Source organism: Trachemys scripta, chromosome 19 (genome assembly GCF_013100865.1).
Source record: "Trachemys scripta elegans isolate TJP31775 chromosome 19, CAS_Tse_1.0, whole genome shotgun sequence".
Lineage (NCBI taxonomy): Eukaryota > Metazoa > Chordata > Testudines > Emydidae > Trachemys > Trachemys scripta.
The window spans coordinates 16,899,508-16,924,791 of NC_048316.1; the positions used below are offsets into that span (position 1 = coordinate 16,899,508).

Sequence of the window (25,284 nt, forward strand, 5' to 3'; positions counted from 1 at the left end):
TCTCCTGGGTGGAATTCTCTGGCCTGGGCTATACAAGAGATCAGACTGGATGATCATAATGGTCCCCTCTGGCCTTTAAATCTAGGACTCCCTTAGACAACCCCCACCCCCACCTTCGGCTTTTGTGTCTCCTTGCCCATGTGCTGCTAAGCCTTCCCTCCCTCTGTGTATACGTAGTCCTCGCTGCTTTGAGCGGAAGAGTCTGAACGTGGCAGCTTAAGCTGCAGTGAACCTGCATTAGATTCCCTCTTGGACTAGTTCTTCCCGATAGTGTGCAGGAGTGACCCGTGGGGGCTGGCTTTTCTGCGGTTCTAAGGATATTCTTCCTGCAAAACAGGTTTCCTGAGGTGGAGCTGGTTCTGTCACCTGTAGAACCAATGCACAGACCTGAGCGGGTAGCAGAAGTAAGCCGTTATCTGCTACGTGGGCCCGTTGCTAGGGAGAGATGGATCACACTCCTTGCAAGTGTTGTGTGCAAGGTTGCCAGTGTCCAAACTGTGGGCCCTGCCTTGTGCACACTGCTAGGGATGAGTCAGTGGGTCAAATTCCCGCTGGCTGGCACTAAACCCAGGAAGCCCCAGGGTTTGTATACACTGACTGGTGATTTTACACTTCCCTAGGAGAGGCTGCTGCTGTAACTGGAACCAATCGGTGCGCTCTGGTCGCTCGGTGCAGTGAAATGCTTGGGCTACCTGCAGTGGTTGCTTAGAGCAGCCAGTCACTTAATAAAGAAAGGGTCTTTAATGCATTTTCCCTGTATTCATAGAACCGTACGACTGGAAGGGTCTTCGAGAGGTCTTCTAGTCCAGTCCCCTGCACCCATGACAGGACTAAGTATTCTATCATCCCTGACAGGTGTTTGTCCAACCTGCTCTTAAAAATCTCCAATGATGGAGATTCCACAACCTCCCTAGGCAATTTATTCCAGTGCTTCACCACCCTGACAGTTAGGAAGTTTTTCCTAATGTCCAACCTAAACCTCCCTTGCTACAATTTAAATTTCTTGTCCTATCCCCAGAGGTTAAGGAGAACAATTTTTCTCCCTCCTCCTTGTAACAACCTTTTATATACTTGAAACTGTTCTCGTGTCCCCTCTCAGTCTTCTCTTCTCCAGACTAAACAAACCCAATTTTTTCAATCTTCCCTCCTAGGTCATGTTTTCTAGACCTTCAATCATTTTTGTTGCTCTTCTCTGGACTTTCTACAATCTTTCCTGAAATGTGGAGCCCAGAACTGGACGCAGTACTCAGCTGAGGTCTAATCAGTGCAGAGTAGAGTGGAAGAATTACTTCTCACGTCTTGCTTGCAACACTCCTGCTCATAGGTGCTGACTCCATGGGTGCTCCACCATGGAGAAAAATTAGCAGGTGCTTAGCACCCGCTGGCATCCAAGCTTCCCCCTCTCTCCCCTCCCAGCGCCTCTCCCCTGCTGGCGACCCCGTTGATCACTCTTCCCCCTCTCTCCCAGCTCCTCCCATCTGCCACAAACAGCTGTTTCGCGGCATGCTGATTGGTTCCTGGAGGGACAGGGACGGGGCAGGAAGGGGTGGAGTGGGGCTGGGGCTTGGGGCAGAGAGGGCATCAAGCACTCCCTCACCCCACCCCTCGGTAGAGGGGATGTCAGTGCCTATGCTCCTGCTAATACATCCCAGATGTTTGCTTTTTTTTTTTTTTTTTTTTCCTACAGTGTTTTGCTGTTTATTCATATGTAGCTTGTGACCCACTCTGACCCCAGATCCCTTTCTGCAGCACTCCTTCCTAGGCAGTCCTATTGTAGAGAACAATCCCACGTTGGCAGGGAGATGCGCTAGATCTCTGATTCCGCGAGTGAAACCCCAACAAACGTCTCTTCTGGAAGGGTCAGATTTCTAGCCTGAAATCAGTGCCTGGGTAGGGTATTGCTGCTAGACAGGCTTCTGCACACGCACAGCTGGGGCACTTGGCAGCTTCCCTGTGTATCACACCTTTGAGATCAAAGAGCCTCCTGCCGCCTCTCCTTTCCCAGGCTGTCAATCACATGCCATTGTTCTGGGCTCCCCTGGCTGTAGCTAACTGAGAAGTTCTGATTATTAGATTATTATCCACAGCTACTTACATGGCTCTGTGAACACACAAATGACTGGCAAGGGTGGGGGGAAAAAAAGTGTTGACGTGGAAGGGGGTGAGAATCTTCCCCCCGCCCTCCCCCCCGCCCTTCCCTTGAGCTGTGTTTGGGCAGTAGGTGTGGTTGCTGCGTTTCTTACTGGTAGTGCAGGCCTCTGAGGTGGAGCATAGTTATTACCCACCCCCATTCCTCCTCCCCACCCCACCCCTAATGCCCAGTTATTACCTGTCCTACAGCAGGCTGTGCCCCTGTGAGGCAGGGCTGTGATTTACCGGCAAGAGAACAGGAAATACCTTGGAAAGGGGGAATCGCCACCTGCTTTGAAACAGGTAAGCAGCCAGGAACTCCTCTCTAGACTGCGCTTATTGGAAGGCAGCTGGCGTGAGAGGGGGAGGTAAAAATGCAGGTGTGCTGGTTTAGCAGATAGCAATGACTTGAAGCTCTGTGACTCTAGAGATGCAGCCAAATAAAAGTCATCTGGCTGTGGACTTTTGCGGCCTGAATTTCTCGGTTCTGTGTAAACAAAAGGCCTAAAGGGACCCGGTGGGATACTGAAACAAAGTTCCTTATCTTGCCAACACCATCTTTTTAAAAGGAAAAGACATTTTAAAATGCTAATGTTCTTCTTGCTGTTTATGTGGAGAGATACAGACAGCAAATTCATCACTTCCACATTCCTTTGGGTGGTCAGTTTCTAGTTAATTTCCTTTGCGATTTCGCATGCATCAGCTGCAATATTTGGGTTGCAAAGGCAGCTAGGGAAGGCTTGTGTTTAAAACAATCTCTTTCTCTTCCCTCTCCCCACCCCCAAACACCGACAATGTTTTTCTGTTGATCTTAGGTTTTCAGAGTACAATCATAGAACCAAAGGGTTAGAAGGGACCGCGAGGGTCATCCAGTCTAACCCCCTGCCAAGATGCAGGATTTGTTGTGTCTAAACCATACAAGACAGATGGTTTCAACCTTGTTTTCACCCAACTTGTATGCATAGCTGACCTCCCAAAAATGCACGGATGGCAGACCCGTTCGTTCCATGGCGTTGGGTTGATAACAGATCTGGAGCATGCAGTTAACCCAGCTCTCTCCCCCGCTTTTCACAAACTTTCTGGAGTCCTGCCTGTGAGGTTTGACTTTATTTGATGAAACTGTTACTCAGACTTGTTCCCCGTGATTCGGGACGTAGCCAGTAGGAGATGTTTGTAGTCAAACAGGAACAAACCCAACCGGGTTGTGTGAGTGAAGAAAGCGACCAACTAGCTTCCCCTTGGGAGGCCAGATCTTATCAAAGAGCTCAGGGCCAGATTTCCAAGTGCTTAGCCCCCACAACTGGGGCTGGATCTTCAAGCATGCCCAGCGCCTAATGTGCACCCAGCACCCTGGGCTCTTTAGAAAATCGAGCCACTCGTTGTGGTCCCTAAATGGGAGCTCAGCCCTGTTGTCCGATTTTTATCAGCTGCCCCTCTGAATTTGATTCAGGCTGCGTCTACACTAGAAACTTCAAAGTGCTGCCATGGGCATGCACCCAGGGCTCCTGGTAATCCACCTCCACAAGGGGAATAGCGCCGAGCGCTCCTGTCCACACTAGTGCTTTAAAGCGCTCAAACTTGCTGCACTCAGGGGGGTGATTTTTCACACACACACACACACCCCCCGAGCCAGCAAGTTAGAGTGCTATAAAATGTAAGTGTAGACGAGCCGTCAGTTGTAAGATCCCTTAGAACAGACTTCTCGCCATGGGATGTGTGTGGCCTGTTTGCAGTTGCCTGCGACACCCCTTTGCTGTTGCTGGGGGGAGGGATAGCTCAGTGGTTTGAGCATTGGCCTGCTAAACCCAGGGCTGTGAGTTCAATCCTTGAGGGGGCCACTTAGGGATCTGGGGTAAAAATCTGTCTGGGGATTGGTCCTGCTTTGAGCAGGGGGTTGGACTAGATGACCTCCTGAGGTCCCTTCCAACCCTGATATTCTATGAGAAGGGAGAAGGGCACACTGACAGACACACAGTTTAAATGTGGGACCTGTTTGTGAGAGGGTTCCACTTCAGATATTCAACAGAACACCCCTCTCCCTTGAAAATCCGTGTCTGTTATCAAAGCTGACCCGTGGATTTAGCTTCCTGGCCGTCACTGACAGGAATGTGGGCTGTATGGCTCAGATCCCCTTGTCATCTCTGAGATGCTAAACTGACCTTATCGCCATGTTAATCCCTAAACCTGAGCCAGGGTGAATCTGTCTACCTGGGTTGAGAGGCCGGCCCCCAGCTAGAGGGGAGACATACCCTTAGGGCCACTTTCTGTTATCCTTTATCATGCTGAATAGCACCCTCCTCCCCGAACAGTTCCCCTGAAATCAATGGGGCTGCTTTCGGAGCAAGGTACGGTTCTGTCGATCAGAGTCTGGCCCTTTAGTTCCCTTTCAGTTCTATCCGCCTTCCCCTCAAACTGGATCTCAGTCTTCTAATGCGCCAAAGACCCAAGCGCACTACGACAAATGAAACGTTGCGCCTGTGTAAGCTCAAGGATGAACATAAGAACGGCCCCGTACTGGGTCAGACCAAAGGTCCATCTAGCCCAGCATCCTGTCTACCGACAGTGGCCAATGCCAGGTGCCCCAGAGGGAGTGAACCTAACAGGCAATGATCAAGTGATCTCTCTCCTGCCATCCATCTCCACCCTCTGACAAACAGAGGCTAGGGACACCATTCCTTACCCATCCTGGCTAATAGCCATTAATGGTCTTAACCTCCATGAGTTTATCTAGTTCTCTTTGCTTCTTAGTCTTTCCCTTCTGCCTTCTTCTGAGCCTGCTCCAGAATCCGCAACCTCACACTGGAGGTCCCCAGCACCCAACTTTCTTTCTATCTTCAAGGTGTATTGGTCTGTCCTGGGTACAAAAGGGGAGAGTGCCTCTCTGAGGGCCGTGCCGTGGAGCTAAACAAGGAAGCTAGAGTTCAAGGCTGCTGCCTCGTGGCCTCCCCACATGCTCCATTTAAAGGTGGGTCTTAAAGCCAGGCGAGGGGGGGAAATCCCCTTCCAAACTGCTCAGCCTGCTAAACACCACAATGCGGGTCTCACCCTGTTCATGCAAAGAGAAGGGAGAGGGGCACACGCACACGGTATAAACGTGGGACCTGTTTGGAAGATGGTTCCCACTTCAAAACTGCAACGGAACACCCTCTCCCTTGAAATGCCCTTTTCCCCTCGCAGCTGCCGATGCGGTCTGGGGGGGTGTGAACACAAGGAGCAAACAGCCGGCAGCGGGTACATCTTCAGGGAGCGCTCTGATGGCTCGCCGTTTGCAAATGCCCACTGGTCTGGGTGGGATGGGTTTGAAAGCCGTCAGCGTGTTCAGTGGAGAGCAGGTCACTGCTGCCCCTTCCCTGACGGAGCCGCTGGGACCAGTATCGCTCTGTGGCTCGCAGGTGGATTGGGTTACTGCACTTGACGCTTCTGGAGTCTGAGAACATCAAATCCAGCCTCTATCTGAGGTCGATCGGTGGCTATCTGGGGCTGGCTGTCCGTCACCCTGGCTCCTTGTCCCTTTGTACATAACCCTCTAGATCAAACCCCCTCTTGTTTTACTCTGCCTCTCTGGGAGCTGTCCCCCATGCCCACGCTTCAAGGGACATACCCTGTTTACCCTGGGGATTTGCCTAGGTTATGGCCAGCAGCAACCAGCCTCCACTATAGCGCCACCAATGCAAACCCCTGCTATAGACAGAGGAGACCCCTAGAAGTTGCCCCAGGGCTGTTTGTACCCATTTCAAGCAGGGGTAATCGGCACTGGGACATGTAGCAGCTTTGGTTGCCTGCACCCGCTCTGATACAGCTGCTGCCTAGGGTCTGGTCTAAGCAGCAAAAAATCACACACTCGTCTAGCTCTTATAGCTATGCCAGCAAAGCCGCAGTGTAGACACAACTTCTGTCGGCTTAGCTAATGTCGTCTGGGGAGGCAATGTGCCTCCACGGACAAAAAACTCCTCCTGTTGGCACACGCTGCATCTACACTAGGGGCGCTGCCAGCCCAGGCTCTGTAATGTAGACATGGCTTCAGCCTGGCCTCCCCGTGTGCTGGCCTTTACCCAGCACCGTCCTAGCACTATCTCCATGTATTGAATTTCATGGTCCTGGGTGGTAACTCGATCCGCAGCTTTCCTGGCCCAACGTGCCTTGTAAGAGACCCACAACCGTGCTGGAAAAGTGTATCTGGACGGCTGGACGTTCTTTCTCATGCTAGTTACCCACTGAAAGCTGTTGCTCTAGGAGCTGTAAAGATAGCATGCTGGATTTCCTTGTTTTTAAGTGAAAGAGGCAGTGGGAAGGAGAGGGTGGAAGAGGCTAATCGCGTCAGGAGGACACCAGTGTATTAAAGGCTGCTGCGTCTTCATTCCTTTGGGGCTGGAATTCATGTCGGCCTCGTTCAGAAAAACTGTGACAAGCTGTGAAGACCTGGTACAGCCGTAAGCAAGGAGAGAACAAGTGCAGAGATTTCATGCCGCCCGGAGGACACCGGATCCATTACTGAGCAGTCTTGAGAACTGATATGGCTGTTGTGGTCTGACAGGCTTGGCTTGTGTGCTGTGCTCGTCTGTCACTGGGAGTACAGGAAGGGCAGGTGCTGGGAAACGTGACGCTGTCGTAGACGCTGCTTTCCAGTGTTGCATAGCTAGGTGCAAATGCTCTTAGCGAGGCATCTTGTTCTTGTCAGAGCTGGGGAACTGGGATCCGGCTCCTGAGTGCCGAGTCCTGCTGTGCCACTGACTTCCTGGGGGACCTTGGGCAAGTCTCTTAGGCCTTCTGTGCCTCAGTTTCTCCATCTGTAGAAACTTTCCTGCCTCATGGTGCATGTGAGGAATGACTGAGAGAGGGTGTAAAACGATGTGGAGCGTGGCAGGGGACTGAAACGATTTGGAGCGTCGCTGGAGACAGAGATGGCAGGAGATGCAGCAGAGAAAGCTCTTGCAATGCAGCGCTGAGAACGTGAGGGCAAAGAGGTGGAGGATGGTTCTTAGAGGCCTTTTATTTTTTTAAAGGCCATTTTGCCTTGAACTCTGAGATGAACGGGAAGCCAGTGCTGTTTGCATGGAGCTGATGAGCTAAACGCAGTACAGAAGAGCGGAGGTGTGGACGTAGCAAGCGACTGAAGGCAGGTCTGCACTACAAATTCACACCGGTAGCGCGTCTGGTGACGACGCTCTCAGCCAATGGGAGAGAGCTCTGCTGTTAGCTGAATAACTCCACCTCTGCGAGAGGCGGTGACTGTGTCGGCGAGAGAAGCTCGCCTGTTGACCGAGCGTTGTCTGCATGGGAGGTGAGGTCGGTCTAACGACATCGCTCAGGTGTGTGGATTTTTCACACCCCTCAGCGACATCGTTACGCTGCAGTAAGTCCGTAGTGGAGACCAGCGGTTCTCAACCAGAGCTCCGCAAGCTGGTTTCAGGGGGCAGCGGGGCCCTGAGCCTGAAGTGTGGAGCCCCGAGACCTGGAGCTCCCGCACCTGGGTCTAAAGCCCTAGCACCTCCTAAGGAGCTAACATCCGGAATGGAGCCATGGGGCTGAAGCCCCGAGCCCCGGCTCTCCCTCCAGGTCTAAAGCCCTGAGCCCCGGTGGCTCCTGTGGGGCTGAAGCCGGGAGCGGAGCCGTGGGGCTCCCCCAGGGTCTAAAGTGCCCCTGCTGGGCTGAAGCTCTGAGCTCTCTTCACCCCATGGCTGAAATCCCAGTCCCCTGCCTGGTGGCTGAAGTCCAGAGCCCTGAGGGCCCCCCCCCCAGATCTGAAGCCCCGTGGGCCCCCCCACACTCGGTGACTTAAGCCAGGAGCCCCAAGGCCCCCCACACCGCTGAGCCCTGGAGTTTTTAGAGTATGTTGGGGGTCATCAGAGAGAAAAAGGTTGAGAACCTCTGGTGTAGACCAAGCTTGAGTGAGAATATTGCCTCCACCTGTGGTTAGAGACAGCCCTTGTGCAAACAGCGTCGCTCCTGAGCATACAGAGAAAACGGATGTAGTAGAAGAGAAATCCTGGCTTAGCCGGTGGTTCCAGCTAACTAGAGCGGTTTGGAAAATGCTCTGTATTGTACCCGCACGCATCTCCTTTGAAAATTTTCATGGAAGTTTTTTGGTTTCTCAACAAAAGCAGGCGTGTGTGTGTGTGTGTGTGTGTGTGTGTGTGTGTGTGTGTGTTTCCCCTTTTTCTTTTCCTCTCCCCTTTTTCCCCCCATCTCAGAAAAGGGGGAGGGGGAATGAAGTTTTCATTTTTGTTTTAAAAGCAAACAGAAAATTTCAACCAAAATGTAATTTTTTTTTTTCCAAAACAGTTTTTTTTCCTTTAAGTCAAAAAATGTTTTGGATGAAAAACGTTCTCGGGTAGCTGGGTTTATGTCCGGAGGCTGGCGTCTCGCTTTTCTGAATGAATCCCACTGCTGGCCCCCATAATCATCACCATCCCTACCCCACCGAGGGCAGAGTTTAATTCCCTGATATCTGAGAAGCTCTTTGAAGATCCTTGGCTGGCAGGTGTTAGAGAAACGCTAATGATTACTTTGCTGTTGCACTAGGTTTTAATGCCACTGTCTGCCTCTGTGCTAATGGCCGGTTTTATATGTCGTTTCTAAAGCCAGACGAGATCTCTGTGATCGTAGCCTGACCTCCGGTAGAACTCAGGCGGGAGAGCTTCCCTGAAATAATTCCTGTTTGAACTAGGAAAGCCTCCAGCCTTGATTAAAAATGTTTTAAATGCTTTGTCGTCATTGCAATTGCTTTCATTGTGTGTTTGTCTCTGTGAAAAGTCCTTGCTGAATGCCACCTGCTGCTGTAAAAGGGAGGCGCCGGGAATGAGAAGCTTGACAATGAATAAAATAATAAAGGAAAATTGCTGATGGCAAAGCTGAGGCAGCCAGGGGAGTGGTGACTAGAGAAGTAGCTTTGAAGTGAGACACCCCTTTGGACATGTCTTGGCAAGGCCAGGAGCCCGGCCAAACTAGCAGATCCTGCTACCTTTCCCACATAGACATGAGATCGCCTTCCCGCCCAAAGGCAGGGGTACGTGGCCTTGCAGACTTGGTGAATCTGATGCCGTGTTGCTAGTCAGGGTCAGGTGAGGAGAGCTGACCCAATGGCACAGCGATGGATTCCTGGATGTTCTCTTGCCTCCCAGTGCTGATTTGTTTAGGTGTCATCGGGGGTTCGATTTTCATCTCTCTGGCTTGAGGGGTTGTATTACTGCGGTGATGGGCAGCATCTGAGCACCTGCTATGTAAATTGAATAATAATAGTGGACTGGGTAATCTCTAGTATCCGGGGGTAGCCGTGTTAGTCTGTATCTACAAAAACAACAAGGAGTCTGGTGGCACCTTAAAGACTAACAGATTATCGGGTAATCTCTAGCGCTTCTCCCCTTTCAGGGTCAAAACTGCTTGAAGTAGATTTTTGGTGGGTTTGGGGTTGGTTTTTAAAAGATTTTATTAATTTCCCTTTTTTTTCTTTTTTTTTTTTAAGAAGTCTGTGATTCATCTGAAGTTTCTTGCTTGTTCCTCGCTTGTTACCCGCTTGTTAATATAGCTGTGTTGCTCCAATCAAGTTGCAGGAATAGTACCATGTGGCTACAGTACGGTCAGGTGGGATTGTGGCATGTGTGGCCAGACCCCAGCTAGCTTTAATCTACCTGCCTCGATTAACAAGAACAGCGAAGCTGCATCAGCCCTGACTTCAGCACAGGCTGGCCTTCCGAGTACGTCCCCAGGGTCCCGGGTGGGCTTGTACAGCCCGTGCTGTCCCGGCTTCACTGCTCTTGGTACTCGTGCCAGTTAGATCAACAAGTACTACAATCCCCTTTCCAGTTGCAGTGTGGACATACCCTTAGACAACCAATCGGAGAGTGAAAACAGTCTTCAAAGCTAACAGTTCTACCCATTTGTGGGCTGGAACTATCTGGCACAGCTGTTCCCTGGGTGCTGTCTACCTCGCGTGTCACCAGGCTCCATGGGGAGCCCCCTTGTGGTCACCGTTCCCCTCAGTCAGACCTGGGTATGTCCCAAGACCCCTCACATGGCTGGCTCTGGAGGCACCGGCTGAGAATCGCTGCTCTAAGCCATTAGCAAGATCACCAAGGCAGCTGTCGGGATCCACCGTGTGCTGGAGCTTTTTCCGATTCTGGGAAAACGGGGAAATGTGACCAACCCGTCGAGTAACCTGGTGTTCCTCTGTTTGCATTCACAGATAGCAGCAAGTTGCTGGGAAACCATCCACCTGTCTACGGGACGCTTCTGCAGGGCCCTGGTAAATCCTGCATGGTACGTAGGAGGATTTGGGGCGGGGAAATACAAGGACGTTTGCAGAACGGATCATGACAATATGTCCATGGTTATTTGCAAGGCCAAAAATGAGAGGGGGTCTTTGCAAGCGAATGGCCATTGATGGGTTCTCTGTAGGGCTCTTTCTAGAGCTAGGCATACAACTGTCCTAGGGGAGCTGGTTTCAGGCCCAGAGGAGTTAATATTTTCCACTGCATTGTGCCATGCAGGGTGTTCAGTGAAGGACTGTGTGTGGCATTGTGAAAGGAGACATCTGATTGGCTGGTGTGCGGTTCTGATGCTGCCTGCGCTGCATCATCAATCCGATCGACCTGATTTATCCAGCCTCTTGCCGTCGTGCCCTGTGGAACGGTGCCATAGAGGCACGTGGTCCGCCACGCTCCACTGGTGTCTTGGGTCCTCACCAGCCTGTTAGCTGAGCAGACGTGAGGCCTGATCTCATGCCCAGTGACGTCAATGGCAAGGCTCTCCTTCTCTTCAGTGGATACTGCATCTGGCCAGTGGTTTCCAAGACTTGGTCCTGGGATGTCTTTGTTTCCCGCCAAAGCAGCTTTGCTCTAGTTAACCCTGTTTTCAGTCCGCCAGTGCCAGGAAGCTGAGTGACTTAAGGCTTTTATCAGGAGGGGTTGGATACTTTTTTAAGTAAAACAATATCCCACTAATGATGGAGTGAGCACACCTCTGAGCAGCACACGGCACCAGCCTCCATCGCCCACTTGTTCAATTTTCAGACCGTTACCTATGTGGTTTGTCCCAGGCCGCCCCTCAGGCGAGGAAGCAGCTCCCCGTAAACATCTGCAAAGGTTCCTCTTCCTCCCAGCCCACCGTAAAACTCTCCTTTGCTGTGATGCCAGTGCAAAATACTTCAGTTAGGCAGCTGGTGTGCAGAGCCCACTGCCTCTCATGCTGACCAATATCGTCTCGTTCTTTCCTTTTACTCCCCTGTTGGTTGAGCTGTATCTATTGTCTCTTCTACTTAAACTGTCAGCCCTTTGGAGTAGGGGCAATCTGTGTTTGTGCAGCGCCTTGCACGGCGGGGTTCTGGTCCGTGACTGGAGTTTCTACATGCTAAGGGGGAATACGGTCATATAATAATTCATCTATTTCTATTTTAAAGTCCACTGGCCTAGTGTCTCTCATCTCTATCCTGTGATAGCTAGAGCAATTGACCTCTCTCCTATAGGTGTATAATTGGAGCAAAAGGTAGGTAGGAAGGAAGATCTGATGGTGGATCTCCATCACTTCACATCTTTAAATGAAAAGTGGAGTCTTGCTAAAAGATCTGCTCTAGACCAGTCAGTTGTGGGGCTGATGCAGGAATCGCTGGTTGAAGTTCTCTGGCCTGGGTTGCACTGTAGGTCCGGCTAGAGCAGGGTTCTCAACCTGTCTATCATTGTGGGCCACACATGCGGCCCACAATGTGTTATGTGGGCCTCATCCAATACTATCTGTATGGCCCTGAGGCTGTCACCTGAGCCACAGCTGTGTGCTGATTGGGCCGCGGGTTGAGAACCACTGCGCTAGAGGAACAGAATGGTCCTTCTGGCCTTGGAACCTGTGCAAATCCCCCATCGCAGGGTAAACGGGTAGAATTGAGAGTACGATGGATGTGAGTTTTTCCCCATCGACTCTAAGCAGCAAGACCCAGGGATTAATGTTACCCTTGTCCAATGAGGCCGTTGTGTGGACTTGTCAGGGGTGGCAGGACGCATTAGCAGCTCCTTTAGGTGACCCTTGGAACCCAGTGGAATCTTTGAGTCCGACACGCCTGGACTGGCAGGTTCTAATGTGGGCTGCTGCCACCTCTTGCTCGCTACCCTTGAGAGCAGTGACTCGGTCTGGACTGAGCCCTGAACTCTCCCGCCTGTGCTCTCTTCCCAGGAGGTTAGCAGTTACCAAAGCAGAACATGGCGGATCATCCTTTGCTACATGTTCTCTGTGCTGACGGCAGGAATCCTGTTGATCGTCTTTCGCTGGAAACCGAGCCTGGAGGTCCGAGCAAAGTGCAGGCCGTGCGCCCTGCGGCACGCCGACTGGATCATCATCACCGTGAGTAAACGTGGAGAGGGAGGGTGGATCTGGTGGTGATAGGGTGACCAGACGTCCTGACTTTATCGGGACTGTCCCAATATGTACTTGTTTGTCCCCCGAACATCAGTCGGGACGCAAATTGTCCCGATATTTTGCCCTCCGGCACACAGGCAGTGGAGGCTCGCGCCCCTCCGCCCCGGCCCTGACCCTCCCCCCATTGGATCCCGCCCCAAATTCCCACCCTTGTCCCGCCTCCAGCCCCGCCCCCTCACTGCCCCATTGGATCCCTCCCCAAATCCCCGCCTCTTCCCCAAGCACAACGTATTCCTCCTCCTCCCCCTCCCTCCCAGGCTTGCGCTAATCAGCTGTATGACGGCACAAGTGCTGGAGGGAGGGGCAGAAGCAGGACGCGCAGGAGGCGGAGCGGAGGTGAGCTGGGGGGGGCCAGGGCGTGGAGCTGCCGGTGAGTGCTCAGCCCCCACCAATTTTTCCTATGCTCCTGCGGCTCTTGGTTTTGTTTTGTTTTTTTCCCTCCATCGCCGGGGGTATTTTTGCTTTTGTTTTTTCCTGGCTCTTGTTTTATTTTATTTTATTTTATTTTCCTCTGCCGGCACACCCCTCCCCCCCCGCATCCCGATATTTCACGTCTCTCATCTGGTCACCCTAGGTAGTGAAGACACTGGACTGGGAGTCAAGAGATCTGGGTTCAGTTCCTGGCTCTGCCACAGACTTCCTGCATGACATCTGTAATTTGGCGTGATAATACGCCTTTATTCCCACCCTCTGCCTTGCCTAATTAAATGTATAAATTCTTCAGGGCAGAAGTTCTCATCCAGGGCCTAGTGCGGTAGGGTCCTGATCTGCATGGCAGGTGCCACTGTGATCCATGTTATCCACCAGTTACCAGAGACTCTGCAAAGCGTAGAAGCAGAACTCCCATAGCACGAAAAGTTTGGGGGGGAACCTGAGGCACGGAGAGACTGAGTGACTTGCCCAAGGTCATACAGGGAGTATGTGGCAGAACAGCGACTTGAGCCCTGCACTTATTTTTCCCCAACAAGCCCCTGAAACCCAGGGCCAGCCTTCCTCAAGCACTTGTTTTGAAATTGTGTGTTCCAGGATCGGTTTGGGCAGTGCTTCGTTACCCAGGTGCAAACTGAACAGCTCGGCGAGGGCAGGTAAGTGGGGCCTGTGGATTCACTCCTTCCTGAGTGTTTGGGTCAGTGCTCAAATGATCCCATTGTGATTTTGCCAAGAGAGTGACTGATCCCTGGGGGGCTTGCTGTGTGTTCCACTGTGGAATGAAACACAATGAAATTGACGTGAATGGAGCTGTGCAAAACTGAATCGCTTGAAGCCATGTAGCTTTGTTCCGTTTCACACACCCAGAGCGTTGATTTGCGTTTGGGGTATGAACAAACTCACCATCCCACTGAAACTCAATTAAATCCACTGAATATACTACTGATTATTACTCCGATCTCTGTGGAGTCCAAAAGTCACCATCTGTTTGAAAGCCAATCAGCTTCGGAAAAATTGGATTGTTTTATTTTTATTGTCCTAGCAAGCACTCAGTCATGGACCAGAACTCCATTGTGCAAGGCGCTGTACAAAAATAGCTTCAGATATTAGAGCAGCCCCTGAATCCATCTGACAAGTGTTGTTTTACAATCACATTTTCCCGCTTTTCAAGGTTTTTTGTCTTCTCTCTCCCTTGTTGCTGTGTGAAAGACCCAAACAAACAAACGAAATGGGTAATACACAAAGCAAACAAACTGGTAAAATAGTTTTTCCCGCCCCCCCCCGCTCTGATCTTTCCGTTATAGTGATCTTGGGTATAATAAATAACAATGGTAGGTTTCCAAAAAACAAAAACCCTTTCAGACAGAAGTGTGATTAATTGAAGGTGCCACTTTAATCACTAGATTACCTGGGTGACATAATGTTGCATCCTGCAGGGCTAACAGGAGTGAAAAGCAGTAGAATACGTTTCTAGTTACTAAAGTAGGCAGACGTGATCCTGAATATGCACAGGGGGCAGATTGGCTGCGTGAGAAGCCGGCATTTCTACATAGTCATTTTTCAGAACAAAACCACACTTTACACTGTGTCGCTTTCTGCATCCCCAGAGCACTTTATAACAGCTCACGAGTTCTCACCTGTGCAGGGATTGCTCTGGGAAACCCTATAGATCATGGAAACCGGAAAAGACCTTGGTTTTATTTCAGATTACAATTGTTCAGCTGTTTATTTCTTAGTGGAGTCAGAGCCAGATTAACTCCCCTTCCCATGGATTGCCTGCATACGTCGTTGGCGTAAGAGGTGCTGCAAGATGGGCTTGCGTGTAGTTGCGATTTGAAAGGCTCTTGGAGTTCGCACAGGTTCCCAAAGCCCTTGCATACTGAAGCTCTGTGCTCAGAGTAGCACCTAGAGGCCTTTATTCAGGAGCAGGGCTTTTTGACCTTACGCTCTTCTTCCCGAGAAGCCTCGAGCATCATCCTGGGGCCAGAGGCGATGATGGGAGAACCAGTGTCGCCGTTGGAGTGTTGGACGAAGACGACAGCAGAGACACCGTCCGGCTTCACAGGAAGGAGGAGGTAACGTCCTCCCTTCTGCTTCCTGTTGGGTCCTGCCCTTGGGGCCATCAGAACCTCCTTCTAGAGGGGCTGAGCCGCTCTGGGATCTGGGGACTCCCCGTCATGTGTTTCTTTCTGTGTTTAGAAAAACGTCGTGCGCTACTATCTCTTTGAAGGGTCGCGCTACGTCTGGATTGAAAGACGGCAGGCGTACTGCAAGGTCAGGTATGGCATCCATCCTCTCGGCTGGAAGAACTTTTCCCTTCTGTCCTCTACTGACTGATCTTCTTGTCTGTGACCCTCAGTAACTTTATTTGCACGATAGTAGCATCTGGAGACCCCAGCAGAGATCAGGGCCCGTTGTGCTGGTGCTGTAGAGACACCCCAGGTCTGTCTTCACTGCAGAGTTAACTCAGGTGAGCACACCGGGTCGAAGCACCTAGGCTATTCTAGCTTGGGTGTGAGCAGCCAGATGGCAAAGCCCTGCCCGTCCTCACAAGTGTTACGCTCATGCATGTTTGTTGATGGGACTTCTGGGGGTACACGCTGTCCCTGGTGCTTTTTGCTGTAGTGAGCTGAGCCGCTCCACAATTCTCTCCCAGTGAATTATGGGAGAATTTGTCTGTCCTTGTGGACACCCGGGGAATGGTGGGAAGGCACTGGAGGACTGTCGGCGCTCGAGGGATGCAGCCGGTGTTGTCACTGCAAAGCGAGCAGGCTACCTGCCCACATGGAAAGTGGCTCTTGATTTCTAATCCACGCCCCCAGCCGGGCCCACTAGCCTGGGACGAAAGCACCACCAAACTCGGGTGAGAGGGTTTTGTGTGTGGATGGGAGAGAGGTTGGGGGCAACAACTCAGTAAGACCCCAAGTTAGCTCTGCAGTGAAGACCAACCTGCCCCCACCCCCAAGGAGCTTACAGGCTGAAGCCCTGATTCTGGAAAACATCCCCAGTCAGGACAACATCTAAGCCAGTGGTGGGCAACCTACCGGATGCATGCGGCCCATCAGGGAATCTGATTGTGGGCCACAAGACATTTTGCTGACATTGACCGTCCGGAGGCTCGGCCCGCTCCGCAGCTCCCAGTGGCCGCGGTTCGCCGTTCCCGGTCAATGGGAGCCGCAGGAAGTGGCAGGCCACAGAGATGTACTGGCCGCAGCTCCCGTTGGCCGGGAACAGCCTGGATGGGGCTCAAATGACTTGCTCAATATGGGGTATGAACTCATCTTCTCCATCTCCTCACCTGGTTTGGTGATGCCACTGGGCAAATAAACTGTTGTTGACAATGGGCGTTAAGAGCAGGTCTCCCGTACCAAGGTGGGAAACGGTTTAGCAGCAAGTACCATTAGGATCAAGTTTTCTTCATTGTCCATTGCAGAAAGTGTCCCAGAGACTAGAGGTGACTAGTGCACCCCCACCCCACGTGTCTGTTTGTAAGACGAAGGAGGCTGGGGACTTCTAATAACAGCAGATCGCTTTTCCTAGTGTAGATTCACCCTTAGCAAATGTCTTGTGGGTGCCGCTGTCCTTACTTAGGTCCATCCATTTAGTGGCAGAGGGTTCAGAGGAGAGGTGTGATTTGGTTTTGTCTAACGGCGATTGACTCTAGATTGTAATCTCCCTGGAGAAGGAATGATGGTATTTTCCCTCCTATCTGTTTCCATGGGGTTCTGATCCTGGATTGAGGTCTAAAGTGGTTATAAAGTGGGGGAGGGATAGCTCAATGGTTTGAGCATTGGCCTGCTAAACCCAGGGTTGTGAGTTCAATCCTTGAGGGGGCCATTTAGGGATCTGGGGCAAAAATCTGTCTGGGGATTGGTCCTGCTTTGAGCAGGGGGTTGGACTAGATGACCTCCTGAGGTCCCTTCCATCCCTGATATTCTATGATTCTATGATAGGTGAAACCAAGCCAAGCCTACCAGAGCCGTGCCTAGGCAGAAAGAAAGTGAAGTGGCTTCTTGCATGCAGTGCTGCAATTCTGTGTGCTTATGTAACAGAAAGCCCTGATCTGGAGTATGGAATTCGTCCTGGTCCAGGCCGCAAATCTGTAGACCGTTCCTGCTGCCATCTCAAATGTTGAGGCTCCCAGCTGGAGAGTGGAGAGGAAATACATGTGGAGGGATAATTCTTGTTGACTCGAAGCTTTTTTTCCCCCCTTTGTGTCACGTATATTGAACTCAAAGCGGAGTTCTTCTCCGGACAGTGATGCCAACAAACTCGGCTGGCCTGTGCAATGCAGGAGGTCAGACTAGCTGATCGAATAGTTCCTTCTAGCCTTAAAAATCTTTAAGCTGTACTTTGGTTTGTTTGAAGTCCAAACATTTTGAAGCCATCGGACCGTGAAATAAGTCTCTGGTGTAACTCCTGAGGCCAGGGGGTGAGTGATCTGGATCTGGGCACAGAAAAGCACATTGCTCAACCTCTCGGAGAGGCTTTCTGACTGATCCCTGTTGGCACTTTTCGTGGTGTGAACTTTCAGAATACTTGTTTCCCAAGCTCACATGGGTAGGGCTTCCATAGAGGCTGTTGTGCCCACAGATCAGTTGTGACAACACACCGATCACCCCTTCGCCCTTGTGATTTGAGGTTTCTCGTGATACTTCCTGACGATGAGATGAAAATCCTGAGCCAAGGGGGTGCTATTAAAAAAAAAAAAAAAAAAATCTTAATCTGGTTAAAATGATCAGAGAAAAATTAAACCATTTAGTTTTGCTAGACAGAATTTGTGAGCAGCCAAGCAGTACTGTTTCTGTGTGAATGCTGGGTTCTGGTTTATTTTCTTACCGTAATAGTCTGTGTCGTCAATTGTGATTGTAGTTAGGTTTTATTGTTATAGGTTCTTGATTGTACCTTCTGTAGTTAAGAATGGAAAATAGTCCAGAGAAAAGTAGCGTAGCCCAGCGAAGAGATCACTAGACTGAGACCAAGGAGTCCTGGGTTCTATTCCTTCCTCTGCCACTGGCCTGCTGGGTGACCTTGGGCAAATCACCTATCTGTGCCTCAGTTTCCCCATCTGTAAAATGGGGTAGAGATTCTGATCTACTTTGTGCAAAACATATAAATATCTTCAAGCAGAATCTGAGCGTGGAAAATATCAGCCCCAAAGGTGAATGTTTCAGAAAAAAAGTTCAAAATTTGATCAAAAGTCAAACTTTAGTGATCAGAACTTCAAAAATATTTGGAACATGGCACGACCGTAGTCCTTTTTGGGTTATTGTCCTTGCTTGGTTTGGGGGCTGGGACAGAGGATTGGCTGCGATTTAGCACAGTTGCAGCCATGGGAAAATTTGAGAATGCACGGTAGACCGTTCTTTTTAATCAATAGGTGCGCACTAAGAAAGATGTGTTCTTGTGCATTTATCTGAGTACATGCCTCGTGATTCAACAGCCTAGAAATTCTGGTAGCACTCCTCCGATAGCTGTTTAAAAAACAAAAAGCCACACCCACCACTGTGGAAATTAAATGCAAAAAGCTACAGTGAATGCAACACGAAGATTGAGGTGGGTGGTCACAACTTCTTCAGGGCAATGGTTCTTCAGAAGACCTTTTCATTTGGTTACACGGCACATCTGTAGTGTTGGTTTGGGTGGCCTTTTTTAAAACTCTTTTCCTGTGTTGAATTAATGTTTTCCTCTCTCCAAATACATGCTATAAAATATGCAGCAAGCGCACAGTGCTAGAATTAATGTTGCCAGAGCTGCCTTAGGCCAGATTGTGAGCTTTCTACTCCAATCGGTGAACAGTTTCTTGATTTCTTACTGCTTGACCTTGTAACTGTAATGATGCACTTGTGTTAGCGTTTAGCAGTAGAGCTTTAATTCAGCTATATTTACCGGTTCGTCTGCTCTGTCAGATCAATTGATCTGAAAATGTATTATTTCAGTTATTGTACTGTTGAGATCTGCAGGTACTGACAAATGTTGAAGCTCAGTAAGAATCGTGTGTGTGTTTGTGTGTGTGTGTGTGTGTGTGTGTGCGCTGCATAGGTCTATAACGTAGAAATGTAGGGCTGAAAAGGACCCCGAGCGGCTGTCTAGTCCAGATGCAGCCCCCCAGGACCAAGTATACTTAGACCATCCCTGACAGGTGTTTGTCTAACCTGTTCTTTAAAATCTCCGGTGATGGGGATTCTACAGCCTCCCTTGAAAGCCTCTTCCAGAGCTTCACTATCCTTAGAGTTGAAAAGTTTTTCCCAATATCTAACCTAAATCCTCCCTTGCTGCAGATTAAGCCCATGACTTCTTGTCCTACCTTCAGTGGACATGGAGAACAGTTGGTCACCATCTTCTTTGTAACAGCCTGGCCATATTTGTAGACTGTTCTCAGGTTCCCCTTCAGTCTTCTTTTCCCAAAGCTAAACATGCCCAGTTTTTTTAAACTTCCCTCAGAGGAGAGGTTTCCTAAACCTTTTGATCGGTTTTGTTGCTCTCCTCTGGACTCTCTCCAATTCGTGTAATACTGTAGATCTCATTGGAGGAGGCTAACAGTTACAACCATCTTTGCACAACTGATTAGTATGTGATGGCACCAGCTTAGTAGTGTTTGGATGGTTATTAAAACTAGGGGACAGGTTTACATGGTGGGCTCTTTCTTTTAAAATGAGCCCTACACCTCATAATGAAGGATGCTTGAGATAATATCCACATGCCCCTGAGTGCTGGTCGCCTTCGCTTCTATCCACGTACCCTCACCTGGATTTGGCTATTACTGGCCGTTTGTAAATCCAGGTGTCTTCTTTTTGGTGCATATATTTTTCAGTGTCTTAGATGACGGCTGGACCTGTGCAGACATCCATCTCTCCCGGTCAGGCCTCAGCCAGCAAGACCACAGCACCAGGCAAGTACGCCAGGGCTTTGTTAATGATTGGGGACGGGTCTGCCTGCAGATTGGGCTGTTTCAGGGAGTGGCGAAGCTGGTTTGGGCAAGCAAACGTAAAAAGCTTGGCGTGTAGTTAACCTGTGGGACGGGGAGCAGAGCGGTCTCAGATCAGTGCAGGATTTTAATCCCTCCATGCCAACAGTCTGTGCCTTGGGCGTTGTGGCTTGCTTCGGCCTTCCTAACGTCAAATGCAAAGCACGTGAATTTGGAACCCTCTGATCAGCTCGGAAAGCTCACGCGGGTGTCAGTGCAGTGCAAGGGACAGAAAGGGAAATCTGAATATGGTCACACAAGGGCCCAGGTTTGTGCAAAGTCCCATGGACAAGTGTTCACAGCCCCTCTCAGGTCTTCTCCGAAAGATTTCACCTCCAGCAGGACGATGTCCCCAAATGCCCTGCCAGGGCTCTATCCACCAGCTGAATCACCAGCGCTAGCTTCGGAGGCTTTCCCTCCCATAGCAAACCAGGCACGACCCTATGAGATCACTGCCTGGTGCGACCACGTGCACCGTAGATCGGCTTTCGGGTGACTGCTGGCACATGCGAGAACTAGCAGGTGGGCTCTGCAGTGTTTTTCTGCCGAGGTGGCACCGTTCTGAGCCGCAGCTCCTGCTATCCCAGCTTTGTGGACGCTGTCTCATGTAGACCCTGATCCTGCACCGTTAAAGTCAAGCAGGGGCTTTGTCGTTGACTTAAATGAGCACAGCGTCCAGCCCTGATCCAGCTTTATTGTTACTTCTGTGGAGACCACAGTGTTAATTTCACTTGTATCCTAACTACCCTGACAGTGACCCCCCCCCCCCAGAGGTCAAAGGGCTAGTGACCACTCTGTGTGCCCCTTTGCCCCTGCCACCAATTGGCATCCATCTTAACAGCTGCCTGACTTATCTCCTGGCACGATGTATTATGATGGCTCGGGGCCCCATTGTGCTGGTGTTCCCCAAAGATGTCAGATTCTCTTCTCACACCCAAAGAACTTACGACTTAATAACCAACTAGATGCACTCCTGAGTTTAACCAACAGTAGGAGGGGATGGGGGCCGGGGTTACAGTAAACAGCAGGAGGTCACTCAAGGCATGTGTGTGCACAGCCAGCTGGCGGAGAGACTTCCCTAATGGCGGTAGACCGACTCCCCTACGCTCCACTTGAAATTTATACCGCGAGCCGGGGGTGAGATCTGGGCAGCGTGTAGCTCGTTTAACAGGAAAGTTTGAAATTCCAAGTCTTCACCTAAAACCTCTGGCTTCTGTTCTGTTTCCTGCACAGGAGAAAGGTGTATGGGCCAAACCTGATTGATGTGCCGGTCAAATCCTACCTCAGGCTGTTGGTGGACGAGGTACAAAGCGACACCATGTAACGTGGCTGCTGCCTTCTGCAGAAGGGAAAGAGCAGCTTTTCCCTACTCAGGCCTGGCAGAAATAGACTCCGTGTCAGCCAGGCCTGGAGGGACCAGATGGGGCCCGCTGTGAAGCCCCTTGTTAGGGGAAAACCCTGCTAAATATGTGCTAGGGCACAGGGGCCTAGTGGTTAGGGCTCCGGACTAGCTGTTGCGAGTTCTGGGTTCTATTCCCACCTCTGCCACTGATCTCTGGGTTGACCTTGGACGCGTTGCTTCCTGTGTCTGTCTTGTCTGGTTAGAGTCCCTGCCCCAAAGAGCTTACAAACTTCCTTAGTGTGCGGTTGTCCAGCAGCCACGCAATGGTGTCCTGACCTCAGTCAGGGCCTCTAGGTGCTACTCTAATGCATTCTTCTTCCTATGTCCTTCCACCACAATCCGAGGGTTTTCCAGCATTGATATGGCCCAGTCTGGAGCTCTGGCAAGATCTCCCTTGGTCCACGTTTCCTCCAGGAGCAGGCAGACGAACAGATGTTCTGTGGTTTGCGTTTCACTGTCTGCGAACCCAGCTGAGCACCTGCCCCTACTCTAAGACAGTGACACGTAATGTGGATGTTCAGAAAAGACCTTTGAAATACACCCGTCACTCTTCCCGTGTCTCCATTCAGTGGCTGGGCTGGGGTGGATGGGGTGAACTGTGTGGTATTCTCACTCCCCGCCCCCGCTCTTGGTTTGTAATGCGTTGTCAGGTCTTTCCTGTTTCCTTGGAAGACTGGGGAAGTCCCTTTCTGAACTCCGAAGGGGTGGGGATATTGACTCGCCAACAGCAGGACGACGACCATTTTAGCAGATGTCGTTTGGCCAGACTTGCTGGGCGTGGGTGAGGCAGGGGAGCCAGGCCAGAGCAGGTTACGGTTAATGGCCGGCAGGCTGCAGTATCTGCCATGGACAAGGGCTGTAGCATCCCCCAGCTCCGTCCGGGCCACGCCCATCAGTAGGTTGCGGGAGATCGTTTGAGTTCCTCGAGCTGTGGAGCCCGTTGAGCCCCACCAGCAGGCGAAGACCCAAGGGCTGTGACATGCTCTGTCCACCAGCTTTCCCAGCACTGCCGGTAGCACCCTAATCTCCCTGTCTTTCAACAAGCTGCCACGTACTGAGTCCGAGACGTTCTTTGTATACTGATTGCCTCAGCCGCCGTGCCCTAAAGGCCCCCTGCTTTTTCTCTCTTTCCAGGTGTTGAATCCCTTCTACATCTTCCAGGTTTTCAGCATCATTTTGTGGCTCTGTGACACCTACTACTATTACGCTGCCTGCATATTCATCATCTCTGCAATATCCATAGGGCTGTCGCTCTACGAGACTAGAAAGGTGGGTGTCCGGCCTCTTGGGAGGGGAGGGACACAGGGCTGCGTTCTGCTGTCTGCTCCGCATTGCAGGGCGACTCCGGAGATGCTAAGCGACTCCGGCTCTGCACCCGTGGAACAGAAGAACAGCCAGACTGGGTCGGACCAATGGTCCATCTAGCCCGGCAGCCTGTCTCTGACAGCGGCCAGTGCCAGGTGCTTCAGAGGGAATGAACAGGACAGGCAATCGGGTGATCTGTCCCCTGTTGTTCGCTCCCAGCTCCTGGCAATCAGAGGCCAGGAACACCCAGAGCATAGGGCTGTGTTCCTGATCACCGTGGCTAAAAAACACTGGGAACAGTGGCTCGGGGCCAATTTTATTTTCTATGGGACTAAGAGCTCTAGAGAAGTATTCCTTCCATTTGTCCCCATTCTTCCTGCAGGCTGGCAGTCTGCAGCATGTGCGCTGTTCACAAGGGCGTGGTTTGTTTGCATTCCTTGTGCAGGGACGAGCCTTTTTCCAATAGCCTTTTCCTAGCCCGGAGGGACGGTGAGGGTTGGGATGGGCCTTCAGTTATCAGCGTGCAGCCAAATCGAGCTCTCACATTTTCAGCCACAGCACAAGTGCATTTAAAGCATGTGACGGCCTATTGCGTCCCCTGGCTCTTGTCCCGGCCGCACTGCCTGGAAATAACCAGGCCTAGCAATCCAAGGGTGCTTCTGGGGCTTGTATCCTCCTGGGCGCAGTGCATCTCTGCTCTGTACTGGAGGTCCTTGTGCCTTTATTGCATAAAAGAGAAAGGGGATGGTGGCGGGTGGGGTGGGGGTGAAAAAGGAAGAGGAGAGATGAAGAAACGAGACTAAGATGGTACAGAATAGAGTCAGATCTGGTGGATTCTCCAGCAGTGAAGTCTGGAAATCAGCACAGGGGGGGCTTACTAAAAGATTCGCTCTAGCATAAGCAGAAGTTATGGGCTTGGTGCAGGCATCACAGGCTGGTGGAGGACTAGACTGTCCCTCCTGGCCTTAACATCTATGAATCCGGAGGAGGAGGGTTCCCGTCATGTGGTGCCATTTCCATTCTGGACTAGCCCCCGCGAAGTGCTGGTGTCAAGCCTTCCCTGCCCTGCTAGCGGATAGCTCTGTTTGATTCCTTGCAGCAAAGCGTGACGCTGCAGAACATGGTGAAGATGGCCATCGGCGTGAGAGTCCACCGAGCCTCTGGAGGTGAGCAGCAGCAGTAGGTTGTAATTCTCCACTGCCACCTGAAAGGCAAGGCAGACGCCACGCGCTTCTGCACCATCAGTGCCTAGGTAAATGGGCCTTTGTCGGCAGAGCTACGAGGGGGAAGATCACGCCGTGCCTGTGGTGCCATTGTCCTCGCTCTGAGCAGCCGGGTCAGTTGAGATGGCGGGGGTTGAGGGTAGCCTGGACTGGATGCTTCACAAGGGTATTTTTGCAGTTGTCAATCAACAAAAAGGCGGCTGGCTACGCTCTTAGGCCCTGATCCTGGAAATGCTACCGGGCATGTATGCTCGCTCCTGTGAGCGCTTCCAGTGGGAACGGTTGGAGTATTAAGATCCTTGCTCATAAGCTGAAATTCACCCATGCATGAGGTCCATGTGCCGCTCCAGTCTCCCTGAAGCCTTTCAAATAGGATTCAAGTGACGCGCCAGCCTTGTGCTTGACCCCATCAGGCCTTGCACTTCCCCTGAGCTGACGACGTAGTGAAATCTCGCGTGTTAACTACCAGGCTTGGTGAGGGTTAAGGCATTGTGAAAAAGTGCCATGTGTAAAGACGCTGTTAGATTTAAATCAGGTAGAACACACAATTTGCTGCTCTGTGATTATGGAGGCAGTGTGGTCTGGTGGCTAGAGTACAGGACTGGGACTCTGGAGGCCTGGGTTCTATTCCCAGCTCTACCACTCACCTGCTGGGTTTGTGCCTCAGTTTCCCCACCTGTAAAATGGGGATGGTGATACTTTGATTATAGAACTTCAGCATTCCAATGAAAACAGCATTTGGCATTTTAACTTTTCCTTCCGACGGCACCAAGGCTGTGAACGTTTAAGCGGGCTCCACCCACCTGAGCAGCTCCATTCATGTGAGGAAAGCCCATGCCCAGGTCTGTGGGATCAGAGCATGTATGTTTGCAGTGCACATGGAAATGCCCTTGGCAAGGAGAAGGGGACCATATGAGTTTATCTTCATTGCCCAAAAGGAAGCGAACGGCAGAAAGTAACACCATATAATTAGGAAAGGAAAATCCGATTTTTGAAATGCTTTTCATTCTAGCAAGCTAGGTGCTGTTGTGAGGCACTAGAGATGTTTATTATTATTTAGTACCTAGTGCTTTTCCATCAATAGATCCAAAGTGCTTTACAAAGGAGGCCAGGATTATTATTCCCATTTTACAGATGGGGAAACTGAGGATGGGGCAGTGCAGTGAGTTGCCCAAGGTGACCCAGCAAGCTAGAGACAAAGCCAGGAATAGAAGCCAGGTCTCTTGAGTCCCAGGACAGCACTCTAGCCACTAAGCCAGGCTGCATTAGGCTTTGTAAAACCTCTAACACAACATCTAAACTTGGAACTGAGGCAGGTCATTGCTGTCCCTTTCTAACGTGAAACATGTACCTACTGTTTAAGAAATGTCGCATATGTGTTCTCTTGTAAATCAGCCCAGTTGAGCAGCTTAACCATGCTCCATTAA

The 25,284-nt window shown here is 50.9% G+C and overlaps 1 protein-coding gene across 1 annotated transcript in view; it reads left to right on the forward strand.

The window, feature by feature from the left end:
• Positions 1-25,284, forward strand: part of ATP13A2 (ATPase cation transporting 13A2) — a 64,368-nt gene that overhangs the window by 10,082 nt on the left and 29,002 nt on the right. The window contains exons 2-10 of the mRNA XM_034753422.1: positions 10,313-10,386; positions 12,289-12,456; positions 13,558-13,616; positions 14,924-15,035; positions 15,160-15,239; positions 19,775-19,852; positions 21,161-21,230; positions 22,464-22,598; positions 23,734-23,800. Coding sequence (XP_034609313.1) covers positions 10,313-10,386; positions 12,289-12,456; positions 13,558-13,616; positions 14,924-15,035; positions 15,160-15,239; positions 19,775-19,852; positions 21,161-21,230; positions 22,464-22,598; positions 23,734-23,800 — 843 coding nt within the window. The remainder of the gene's footprint in view (positions 1-10,312; positions 10,387-12,288; positions 12,457-13,557; positions 13,617-14,923; positions 15,036-15,159; positions 15,240-19,774; positions 19,853-21,160; positions 21,231-22,463; positions 22,599-23,733; positions 23,801-25,284) is intronic.